Here is a 13,322-nt window from a genome sequence, read left to right on the forward strand (position 1 = left end):
TACACGAAATATCTGATTCATTATTTGTCCTTAGTTTATGTACATTACTAGAAATTTCGCAAAGTCTGAAATCAAGTCGCCTCACACGTGGGCTGTCCGATCTAGGCCAACCCTCACTATTCTTGCAGGCATCACCATTCACCACTATCCACCCTTTCCACTATTCACATTGTACGAATAGAGTAGTCACGTTGCCGTCGAACGAGTAGAGTAGTCAAGTAGCCGTCGACCTAGGTTAATTAAGGGTTCATTCTCCCATAATATCATTTTAAAGGTAGAGATCTCTTATTCTCGTCCCCATCACTTTTTAACTGTTTGATCCGCAAATATTTAATCACAAAAATTGTGAGGGTTGAAATCTGATTACAGTTCTTTTCCTTATTATGAAAAATAAAAAATATTTAATAATTTCATGCTTAAATCAAATAACTAAAAAAGTACTTCTTATGAGTACTATAATTTATTTCTCCCTTCTTATTTGTTTACTTTTCATCCTTTTTCAACGTTTGTACCAAATGCCCCATAAGTAGTCGTCTAGTCAAAGTTAGCAAATGAATGGTAGGATCAAAGTTGAAATATAACGCGTGAATAAGCTCGGTAAAAACACATGCTTTAACTTGAACTAATGTTTAAGGCTTGTTTGATTACTAAATAAGCTTCATGTGAACAATTTCGTGTTCCATTTATTAGTGCTCACAAACATCTTGTTTATTTTATATTTTGAAAATATAAAATAAAAAATTATGTTTTGAAAATATACCTTACCACCAATATACATATTGTGCATGCATTCTATTTTCAACTTTCAAGTGCCTTTCGGTTTTGGGTATGTCAAGTCTGTCAAATCTTTACAGCAATATCATTTTAATAAATTCAAAAGACAATCTACTTTTATTCCCCACACGAATGTATAATGTAAATGTACAAAATCACAACAATTACTAATATTCTCAAATCCACAAGAAATAAATTTTGAAATCAAAAAAGATAGTACTCTCTAATTTCTCGGGAAAAGGGTATGTCAGCCACTAAAAAGAGAAATGCCATCGTCATCATACAATCCCTTATTACAATGCCCTAAGTAGACACAGCAAATAACCACTTGGGGTGGTTATTAGGAGAGAGATTGTGAGAAAATAATAAAATAATGAGGAGAGAGAAAATTTTGGTGGAAAATATTAATAACCTGGTTATTTCAATAACCGGTTATCATAGCTTGGTCATGCAATTTTTTTTTTGCTTTTTGGTTGACATGGATGGCTAAGATTTTGACACGTAATACAAATATCAATGGTTGAGATTTGCTCTGAATTTATAACCGTTGTAATTTTTGTAACGGCCATAATTTTTAAAATACAATTCTGAAAAAAAAAAAAAATACACCAACGGCTCTATTTTATTTTTCTCTATAAAATGAGCCCAATATTGAAGTATTTTGAAACAACTTTTTTTAAGTGAAAATTACTCTTCTTATTGGCAAATTGTGTTAAGATGAACATTCCAAAATCTAACAGAAAAAAAAAATCCACAAAATCTCATAACTCATCACAGCCCCAAAATAATCCAAATCCTCAACCTTACTATTCTAATCTTCCAATTGATCTCAACTCAGATTTAGATACAAATTTTCAAAATTTTCCGAATTACGGTTCACAAAATCTCAATTTCTCAAATCCAAGTACTTTCACTCCGTTTCCTTTTCAACCACCACAAAATCCTAATTATTCAAATTCTCCAAATGTTATCCCATCTTTTGAAAATATTCAAATCTCTCAAATTGATTCAACATTTCCCATGTCTCAACATTTTTCTATGTCACAAGGTGATGGTGCATTTTCGAGTTTCGATTGTTCATACACATCGAATGCATCAGATGACGAAAATGAACCAGAAGTTGAAGAAGGCGAAGGTAATGAAAGAGGTAATGAAGGAGGCAATCAAGATGGAAGGAAAATTTTTTGGTCAAAAGCTGAAGAAGTGGTTCTTGTGAAGGCTTGGCTTGAGGTTAGTCAAAATAAAAAAACTAACACTAACCAAAAGGGGGATGTTTTTTGGAGGAAAATAAAAGACAAGCATGTTTGGGACATCTTAAAACAACATGAAGCATGGAAACCAAGTGAAGATGTTGTTAAAAAATGCAAGGAAAAGACATCCACTCAAGGAAGTGACTCAAAGAGATCTCGTATCAATGAAGCTGGAAACTACTCCTCTTCATCAAACCCAGAAACACCAACCAGTGGTGATATTGGGTATTCAGGCTTTCCTTCTAGCAACGAATCTAGTAAAAATAAAGGAAAGAGCAAGGTGCCAAACATGCCAAGTGGAGCATGGCAACAATGGTTGGACACTGCCCAGAACATGAACCTTCTAAGGCAATCAGAAAATGAAGTTGAACTTACAAGGTTGCAACTAGAAAGGGAGAAAGAAGCAAGGAAGCAAAGAAAAATTAATATGGAGTTATTTAAACACCTCGATTCAAAGCCAAACTTATCTTCGGAAGATCAAGAATTAAGGAGCACTTTGTTGAAGAAGTTGTTCCCCTCAGACTAATGTATTAGTGTATGGTTGATTATTGTCGTAATGTTGGTTGATTTCAAATAATTCCTTTTTTATTGTTCTTTTTTATGTACTTAAGGTCTGATTTGTAGTTTGAATACTTATGGAGTTATTAAGTTAAATTACATGTCTCTTCTTATAATCGTATTATAAGCTTAATAATATTATTCAATACATTAAAGTTTTTATATAATAACATATAATTATTATTGATCTGACTAAACCTATTGATTCACTTTGATATATCACTGCAAAAGATGTACATTGATTTACATTACACTGTAAAGTATTTGATGTACCCAACACTGAAAAGCAAATATTAAATACTAGACATTGATGTACTTAACACTGAAAAGGTAATAGTGAATTTTGTTCACTGATGTACTTAACACTGAAAAGGAAATAGTAGCATGCATCACTTGCTTTGACGTACATAACAATGTTAAGGTGATAGTGACAATGCAAAGGCATGCATCTCCATTACTTTTAAAAATTATTAACTACTTTATGAATCATTGCATGCATGCAAGACTTCAAATTTACCATATAAGACAAAAAAATTACTACATATCATACACACTTGTTCTATAAGATGGATACATCAGAGTGGGATTCCCTTGAACAACCATCCATTTCCCCCTATTATACTTCTACCTTCCATTCTCATATCAAATTTGGTTTTAAAACATGTCATCTGACGATAGCTCCAACTCTTCTAATTCCTCTTCCAATTCAGAAAATAGCCAAACCCAACGATATGAAAGACGAAGGCAAGCCAATCGCCAGTTCGATCGAATGATGGATGAAGTTTTTATGTCCAATCCAGTTGAAGTATATCAAATGTTTAATCAAGTGCCAAGGCCACCAAGGGTTCCCGTTCCAAGGGATCGTGAGGATGGACACAGTCGTTTATGGAATGACTACTTTACCGACCATCCTGTGTTCCCTCCACAATTATTCCGTCGGAGATTTCGCATGAACAAACATATATTTCAACGAATTAAGCAAACTTTAGAAGAACGTCATCCCTTCTTCCAGCAAAGACAAGATGCTACAGGAAGATTTGGTGCCTCTGCATTACAAAAATGCACCGCGGCTATGAGACTAATAGCTTATGGCACCTCCGCTGATTCTGTGGATGACTACATTCGGATTAGTGCATCTCTTGCAAGAGATTCACTTCAGCATTTTGTGGAAGGAATAGTCTCTTACTTTAGTGATGAATACCTTCGAAAGCCCAATGAAGAAGATCTAGTAAGACTACTAAGGATTGGTGAACGTCGTGGATTTCCTGGCATGTTAGGTTCTATTGATTGTATGCATTGGAGGTGGAAAAACTGTCCACTTCGATTAAAAGGTATGTTTTCTGGAAGACCAGGTAAACCCACATTAATCTTGGAAGCTGTGGCATCATATGATCTTTGGATCTGGCATGCCTTTTTTGGGACACCAGGTAGTCGTAATGATATTAATGTTCTTGATAGATCCCCATTGTTTAATGATGTTTTTGAAGGTTGTGCACCCTCTATTAACTATGTTGTGAATGGTCGCACATACAATATGGGATATTATCTCACTGATGGTATATATCCTAAATGGGCGGCATTCATTCCTACAATATCACTACCACAAAATGAAAAAGAAGGTCTATTTGCCAAAGTACAAGAAGCTAAACGAAAGGACGTTGAGCGTGCTTTTGGAGTATTACAAGCTCGTTTTGCAATAATACGGAATCCAGCGCTAGCTCGTGACGCATCAATGTTAGGAAAAATAATGATAGCGTGTATTATTATGCACAATATGATTGTTGAGGATGAAAGAGATACATATAAAACGTATTACGATCCAAATGAATATGATCAAGCTACAAATGCGTCTTCAAGTAATGAAAATAATGAAGAGCCTTTTCAGTTCCAAAATAGCAACAACCGAATTGCAAGTTTGGAAACTTACATGTCTAATAGAGCACGTGTTCGTGATGAAGCTATGCATAAAGCATTGAAGAAAGACTTAGTTGAACATATGTGGCTCAAATTCGGTGTTCAAAGTAGGGACAATAATATGCATTAATAGATGTGTAATCGCAATATTATATCATTGTGTTTGTACTTGTTCGCGGTTCGTTATTATCTTTCAAAGACTTTTGTCATTTGATAGAATATATATGTATGATTTTTATTATTGTGGAATGTAGTAGGGTTACAATTATTGTTTGTGTCTTAATTAACGACTAATTACATACTAATTAATATCAAAATTGCATTATTTTTAAATTTTTGAGATTTTATCTAATTAATGTATGCTAATAAATAATTATTAATTTTGAATGATTATTACCAAATGCATTATTTAATAATAATAGAATTTAAGTAATAAATTGTGTGGTGGGGTTGGGTAAAAGTAGGAGAGAGAAAATGTATAACCAAAATATTATGGTTAACTATTGGCATACATTGGTTATTAAATGGTTATAAGAGTGGTTATAAGTGAGGTGGAAGATGGATAAAATAATAAAATAATCAATAACCAAGATGGGGTTGGGCAACCATTGTGTATGCTCTAAAGAAAGGTTTTTTTTTAAAAAAAATTATTAATTATGACAAAAAATGGTAAAGTCACCCTAATATAATAGAGGTCGTCCCATGAAGCCATTAATCCATGACTGTAATAATCATTGATCCCTTAGACCCTTGTGGATCTAAAAAAATGCCCCATGCAGTGGCGGAAAAGGTGACCAAGATCATATGTTTTTTCATAAAATTTAAAGACTTAGCTATTCTGTATAAATTTATGAAAAATAATCTAGCATCATATTATATTATATCACTAATAAATAAAGCCGATCTGGTAGCCAAGTCACAAGACAGCGACACTTGGTATTTTAGTTTTTCGCCGAGTGTCGCGCCATGTAGGAAATAAATAAGTATTATTGTGACACATATGATGCTAAGTAAGTGATTTTTGGATAGATTTTTTAAGATAAAATTGTTGTATAAAGTTTTATTATCGATAAAATTATAATATTTCATATATACAAAATTAATCATAACTTGTTATAAATATCCTATAACTTTGTTCTATTTCCATCATCAAATTCGTTTTAAAATGTTCTTTAAAATAAGATCCATTTGTAATATATTTAATCACAAACTTTTATAGGTAGCTGGCTAAATCGTGTCCCACCAACTATTACAAGTGTTACTTTGTTAGCGCTATAGGGGTTACTTAGTCAGTGTTATAGTGAAAACTCAATCGGTGTTATAGATAGGGGTTACATAGTTAGTGTTAGAGGTAGTTATATGATAAGCCATATGATATCGTATGTCTAAATATCCAACATTATCATAATGAATTATTTGATCGTATTTAACATTCAAGTAAATGTTATCTTAAAATTTTATCAACCATCTGGGTATCGCCCGGACACAAAACCAAAGGAGAGTTTTTTCCCAAGTTTTTAGAGCACCATGTAGGATTTTAATTTTTAAAAAATGATTAGAGTGCCACTTAGGATTAATATTTTTAAAACGCTACAATCGGATTATGCCACGTAAGATTAGTTATTTTTTAAAAAACGCTACATAGAATTATAATAAAAAGCATTTTAGCCAATGAAAAAAAAAATTGCAATTTATTTTAGATAAAAAAATTTATATTAATTATAAAAATAAAATCAGCGCCTTTTTATATTAATTATAAAATTTTATACTAATTTTAGAGCTTTTTTGTATGGCTAGCCATATCTTGTGGTCGACTGAGACACACCCAAACACTGACCGAGTAACCCCTGACCGTCCGAGTAACCCCTGATCGATTGAATAACCCTTGACTAACCATGTAACTCCCGACCCAAGTAATCCCGACCACACAATGTGACCAGCCACATATGAAACTTTTTGAAATAAAATATTATCTTTTTATATTACAAATTTTATCTAAATATGAGAAATAAAGTTAATAATTCATTTTATAATAAAAAAATTCAAGTTGCGAATATCACAAAATTTATTAGATAAATATATATTTAGTAAAATAGTCTATTTGAAAAAATATAAACAAACCGTGCATCGCACGGGCTTCATCTAGTCACTAATAAATAAAGCTAGTTAGGGGTGTACAAAAACTGGACCGGACCTGAAACCGGACCTGAACCGACCTGATCCGGACCGGACCTGACCCGGACCTGTTGATTCAGGTCCGGTCCCGGTCCTTAAAAATCAAGGTTCCCGGTTCCGGTCCGGACCCGGTCTAAACCCGGGGTTTTCAGGTCCGGACCTGAAACCCGGAAAAATTGTATTTTTAAAAAAAAAAAAAAAAAAAAATTCAAAAATCAAAATTACGCTGCAACCCTAACAAACAGCTATCTGACTATCTCCATTCTCCAAGACTCCAATCTCCAAACTCCCTGGCTGTCTCCCCCTCTCCCTCACGCTCACTGTCTCCAGTCTCAGCCCAACGCGGCAACGCCCACCGCCGACACCTCCTGCCTTCCTCACTCTCTCAGGCGAAGCCCCTTGCCCTCCCCCTCGAAACCCCTAACATTCACTCCTCCCTTGAAAACCCCTAACATTCACGCCGGTAAGTTATTTTTGGGGTTTTTGGTGGTGAGATTCTAGAGCTTATCTTGAGATCTTGCTGGGCAACAAAAAAAGGAGAACTTTTTGAGCAGCAGAATAGCGAAGAACACCGAAGGAGGCTTGGTTGGGTTGTTCTCTGGGCTAGCGAAGCTGCTGCAAAGTAGCAGAGCAGCGGCGGTAAAGCAGTGCAGCAGCGGTGAAGCGAAGCAGCGGACGGAGAAGTCGAGGTGACTTAGCTGTGTTCTGTAATCCTTCATTTTCTACGGGAATTCAGAGGCTCTGCTTTGATTTTTCTGGGCTGGCAGAACAACGGATCTGTGAAGAAAACCACCTAAGTGAAACAGCAGCAGCGGTGAAGCCGTTTAGTTGGAGTGTCGTTCGTGGTTGCTCTTTCATTGATTTGGTATTCTGAATTTAATTGATTATTTACAACTTTTGCATGTAGAATTTCAATTAATGAGTACTTTGCTAAATTATCTAATTATGTTTGGGTATTTTGTATTCGAAATAATGAATTAAGGTTTTTTATTAAAAAAAAAAAAACGAAAAAATCACAAAACAGGTCCATTCAGGTCCAAACCTGGACCGGACCTGATTTTTCAGGTCTAGCCCGGAACCGGACCTGTTAATTCAGGTCCGGTCCCCGGTCCTCATAATTACCCAATTCAGGTCCCCGGTCCAAACAGGTCCGGTCCAGGTCCGGTCCGGTTTTGGACCGGTGTACACCCCTAAAGCTAGTCTTGTAGCCAGACCACAAGACAACGACATTTGGCATATCAGTTTTTCGCCAAGTATCATGCCACGTAGGTGACAAAAAAATTGTGACACATATGTTGCTAAGTAAGCGATTCTTGGATAGAATTTTTTAAGATAAAAAATGTTGCATGTATAGAGTTTTATTAACACCATACTTCTAATATTTCATATATACAAAATTAATCATAACTTTAAATAAATATTGTATAACTCAGTTTTATTTCCATCATAAAATTCCTTTCAAAAAGTTCTTTAAAACCAGATCCATTTATAATATATTTAATTTAGTTAAAAAAAATAATAGAGAATCAGTAAAAATAAGTTTTAATCAATAAAACAATTTTGGTTTGGTAAAAATACTTTCGGTTCAGTAAATAAAATTTAAGTTCAATAACAATAATTTCAAGTCAATAATAACATAGATATCTATTTACAAACAAAATTACAAAAAGTACACTGTTATATGATATTGTATATCTTGCATTATCAAAAGGGATTATATGCCCATATTTAACATTTAAGCCAAAATTTTATCCTAATATTTTATCAACAATCTGGGCGTCGCTCGGGCACAAAACTAGTACATATATAAAGGGGATTTTTTTCCCGAGTTTTTAGAGAGCCACATAGGATAGAAATTTCTTAACGCGCCGTGTAGGATTATAAATTTTAGTGATAGCCAATCAAATAAGAGATTTGTAATTTCTTTTAGAATTAAATAATTCAAATGCCACATAAGCAAAATTGACGAATGAGATTTTAAATTTTAAATTAATTGAATACAATATATTATCTTAAATATAATATATAATGTATTAAATTTTTAAAACGCTACAATACGATTATGCCACGTAAGATAAGTTTTTTTTAACGCTATGTAGGATTATAATAATAAATTAAAAAAATATCAGAGCGACACATAAGATTATTATTTTTTAAAAATTATCATGAATAAAATTAAATAATTTATTTGGGTGATTAATGGAACCAAAATTATGATAAAATTTTACAAAAATTAAAAAAAGGAGAGTTTTTCAAGATATTTTAGAGCATCACATAGAAAAATATTATATTTTAGCCAATGAAAAAAAGAATTGCAATTTATTTATATCTAAAATTTTATATTAATCATAAATCACCCATTTTTCGTGTGGCTGACCATATCGTGTGGCCAGCTGAGATATCAAAACGCGACCGGGTAACCTCTGGCTGTCCGAGTAACCCCTGATCGATCTAGTAACCCTTGACCAACCGAGTAACCCCTGATCGATCTAGTAACCCTTGACCAACCAAGTAACCCCTGACCAAGTAATCCTGACCACACGCTGTGACCAGCCACATATGAAATTTGGTGGAATAAAATAAAACATTCAAGTAGTAAGCAAGCGAATATTACAAAGTTTAGGAGATAATATATATTTAGTAGAATATTTTATTTGAAAAAATACAAACAAACCGTGCATCGCACGAGTTTCATCTAGTTTATCATATCATATACTTGTATTATATATAAAGTTGCTACCATGATTAATTTATGAAATAAGCTTTTAAATACTACGAGTACTAAGTAAATGCTAATGGGACTTTGCTTTTTAAGAAAAGACTGGAAGAAAAAATAAAAATATATAGAGCAACAAAATTCGAGCTCATAGTCTCACGTAAGAAATCCCATAAAGAACTCACATGTTAACCAACTAAGCTGTGAAAATTTATTTGATAGCAAATGCAAAATTACTGTTTAAACAGTATAGAATCAAGAGGGTGCCCCTAGCCTACCCCAGCTACCCCCTGATTCCGCCCCTGGCCCCATAGCCGCAGAACGCGCCTTAAAAAAAATTTAATTCAGATCTATCGTTATTTTGACTTTTTGAGTATGAATGAAGGAACGAATATAGAACTTGTAATAATCCTTTATCCAATTTTGGGTGTTTTTACAGTCACGATAAGTCAACTATCCTAGCTTTGGGGTAGTTCAATGGTAAAGTTAATATTGTTCAATAGGACTGTAAAGTGAAAATTAAATAATTCCTACTTGTATAATAAATAAATTGTTGTGTGCCTTTAGAATTTTGTGGTTTGGATAATTATCATTTTTTTTTTTTTTTGGATTCAATAATTTTCATAAGGTCTAAGTAGATAAGTGTCACGTACTACTAGTAGGCCTTTGGTCACTCATAAACATAACTAAAAGTGTTGTCCACATGACGCCATTTTGGGGACTGCTGGTAAGCATTTAGAGCCGGTATGACATCCGTACCCCATATAACCATGATACTTGAATTTCTCGAGAGTGTTGAAGGAACACAACTACTACAACAATTTTTTTGATAAAAGCACAATAAACTCTACAAAATAATATATAAGAATGATGAGATTGTAATTTTCATAGAAATAGTAAGAACAAATAATAAAATTACTTCATCATACAACTCTCAATTGTGACTTGATTAAATCAAGAAAGGATGACAAAGGTCTGACTTCAATTGCAAATATCTCTCAATAATTTAAAGTATTTACGTACACATAGTTCATTGAGTAGAATTTGTTTTATATACCCGGGTATATCATACACCCAACTAATTCAAAATTAGTTTTGCTATTCATTTGATGATTAAATAAAAAACAATTATCATAATGAGAACAAAATACCTATGGGTGTATGGTACACAGGCGAACCGGAACCGACGGAATCACTGTAGCAAACCCTCCCTGGCTGAATGATTGAAGCACTCTAAGGGGAAAGCTGAGGGGATCCAGCTTTAAGAGTAACAGACCAATAAAAGAAGGTTTGTTACTTTTTCGCTAGGGTGAAGGAAGTGAAAAACCTCTTTCACTCTACACCCGGGTGTATATAACAAGCTCTCTTCATAGAGCGTTGTTTTTTGTTTTGTTTTTTTTTTAATTTATACGTAAAGAACAATCTAACTTATTATACCTTTAATAGTCGATCTGCCTTTAATTTCAACAGCTTTTTATAAGCAACCCCAAACCACGTGCAAAAAAAATACTAAGACTTTAAGAGTTGGGACACTTCATTGTATTGGTAGGTTAACACAATTGCGTGGGTCTCAAATTCGACAAAAAATAAAAATTACAATCATATGTACCATATACTAATATTTTGTGTCTATTTCAGAGTAGCATGTTTTTGTTGGAAAGTTGCTGCCAGGCAAAAATGAGCTTAAATGGGTCATGGGCTAAAGGGTCAATTGGGTCAATAGCCATGTTACACGGACAGTTCATGAACTCTTTTAAAAAAATAAATAAAAAAATAAATTATTATACTATTTTTATTTGTGTATAAATACAAACTAACTAGGTTAGTTGTCATAGAAAAAATATATCTTGGTGCATTATAGAGCTTGAGTTAGTGTGAAAGGTAAATAATCATGGCCGAGTTCAAGCATTTGGTGGTGGCAAAGTTTAAGGAAGGAGTTGTTGTGGAAGACATTATCAAAGGCATGAAAGATCTTGTCTCGGATATTGACGCAGTTCGGTCCTTTGAATGGTAAGTCTTTTTTACTATAACTTGCTATGTTTAACATACATACGTTACCTACATGAATCACTCTATAAATAATACGGATTTCTTTATCGATCCCTAATTTCATTAGATCATTTTTACGATATAGTCTTATTAACAAGGCAAATGCTAACGAGCTTCTCAATCTAGATCGATTGATAAAGAGAATCATTAATAAAATTATCTTATTAATGAGAAAAATGACATTTTTTATGAGTCGACTTTCTAGTTTCTTTTAAAGTTAATCATAGTATACCATTAAGAGTCGCTAAGGATTGAGGTACACAAGGATCAAACTTCATGAAAATATGGTAGTAGACGGACATATAAGTATCCGTCTTTGAAAATTAATCATGTTTAGACAGTACTTGTCTCATAAAAAAGTTAATACATATATACAACTTCCTGAGATGGATCAGAGGTTGTAGTTTTTTTTTTTTTACACTTCTGTAAATAAGTTATTAATATAAATTAATATTATGAAATCCTCTAAATAATTACATTGGGTAGTAAATTTAATTTGGTAAATGCATACACAATGTGTAGGGGACAAGATTTGGAGAGCCATGAAATGCTTAGGCAAGGGTTTACACACTCATTCTTGATGGCATTCAACAACAAAGAAGAGTACACTGCATTCTTGGCTCATCCTAAGCATGTTGAGTTTTCAGCCACATTTTCTGTAGCAATTGACAAGGTCATCTTGCTTGATTTTCCCATTGTCCTTGCCAAGCCCATCAAGCCATCGGAAACCACCGCGGCCGAGCCATCGGCTTAATTAGGCAACACCCACTACCGTCAACACCACGGGAAGCTGAAGCTTAATTAGACATAATAATGTCGTTCAGATCAATCCAAGTAACTTATATGGTGTTTCAAGTGGGATTAATTAGATTTTTTTTTTTTTTTTTTTTTTTTTTTTGGGGTTATGTTTAAACCTTACATCATTAGATGTAAGATTTAATTTGCAGGGTATAATGACATGCATTCCCTTTCATGTTTATCATTATAATGCAGGCATATGATGATTTATTATGTTTTGTACGACTTTTTACTTTTGTTTTGCCTTTTAGCTTTATATATCTTATGTTATTGTTGTATTGGTAATTGATGATAATCATGGCTCCCTTCTATATGTGTTGTTAGTCTCTTTTAGTCCGTCTAATTGTTTAACAGTTAGATATGTGACTACTCTCTTTTATCCCTTAAAATTTACTAATTTTCACCTTTTAAAAAGTTGTATTGATAAACAAATAGATTTGAGAGTGGTCAAGAAAGTACGTAGAAAGAAATTGTGATGACCATGGTGACAATATTTAAAGGATGGAAAAAATAACAAGGAAATTGCGTACCCGAGCTCGTAGTTTGTGTCCAATTATTAACCCTAATAGAGCTGGAATTGCTCAATAGTAATGTTCAAATTAACACTTTACCTCGTGTTTATAATTATCTAATTAATTAGGTCAATAAGTACAACATGTATGTAAATACAGTACAGATTATCTGTGAAATTTGCAGGTGTAAAATCATAGATTTCATGTGTGGCTGCTGTAAGGTGTGCGCTTTCCTGAACATGTCATGATAGATTAACTCACTTTCTTGACATTGTCTAAATAAATGTCCTGATTAACTGATTTGACAAATTCTTGTCTGCCACTTAACCAAGATTATTGCAAATGTTGTCTATTCTTCATGTAAGCTAGCCTTCCATCGGTGCAATTTGAAGGAGGATACGAGTTCAACTAGGGGTGTCAATTTAGTACCTGGATGAAGTTTGGGTTGATCCACGATGGGTAAGATTTGTTCGGGTTGGGTATGTTCGAGTCAAGGTTATCATTTTAATCTTGCATAGGTTTGGGTCGGATTAATTTCGGGTCAAGATTTGTCGAGTTAGAGTCGTGTACTTTGTA

General features: G+C 33.5%; 3 protein-coding genes across 3 annotated transcripts; all 3 read left to right on the plus strand.

Annotated features, from left to right (window-relative positions):
* Positions 1-1,491: 1,491 nt before the first annotated feature.
* Positions 1,492-2,550, plus strand: LOC110699778. Its single transcript, XM_021877294.1, has one exon. It carries the CDS (start codon positions 1,492-1,494, stop codon positions 2,548-2,550), a length of 1,059 nt encoding a protein of 352 aa, XP_021732986.1.
* A 693-nt stretch (positions 2,551-3,243) lies between these two features.
* Positions 3,244-4,626, plus strand: LOC110699779. Its single transcript, XM_021877295.1, has one exon. It carries the CDS (start codon positions 3,244-3,246, stop codon positions 4,624-4,626), a length of 1,383 nt encoding a protein of 460 aa, XP_021732987.1.
* Positions 4,627-11,165: 6,539 nt separating this feature from the next.
* LOC110699595 (stress-response A/B barrel domain-containing protein At5g22580-like) lies at positions 11,166-12,447 on the plus strand. Its single transcript, XM_021877096.1, has 2 exons — positions 11,166-11,397; positions 11,959-12,447. The coding sequence occupies exons 1-2, from the start codon at positions 11,279-11,281 to the stop codon at positions 12,188-12,190; spliced, it is 351 nt and encodes a 116-aa protein (XP_021732788.1). The 5' UTR covers positions 11,166-11,278; the 3' UTR covers positions 12,191-12,447.
* Positions 12,448-13,322: the final 875 nt, after the last annotated feature.

Source organism: Chenopodium quinoa, unplaced genomic scaffold (genome assembly GCF_001683475.1).
Source record: "Chenopodium quinoa cultivar QQ74 unplaced genomic scaffold, ASM168347v1, whole genome shotgun sequence".
Lineage (NCBI taxonomy): Eukaryota > Viridiplantae > Streptophyta > Magnoliopsida > Caryophyllales > Amaranthaceae > Chenopodium > Chenopodium quinoa.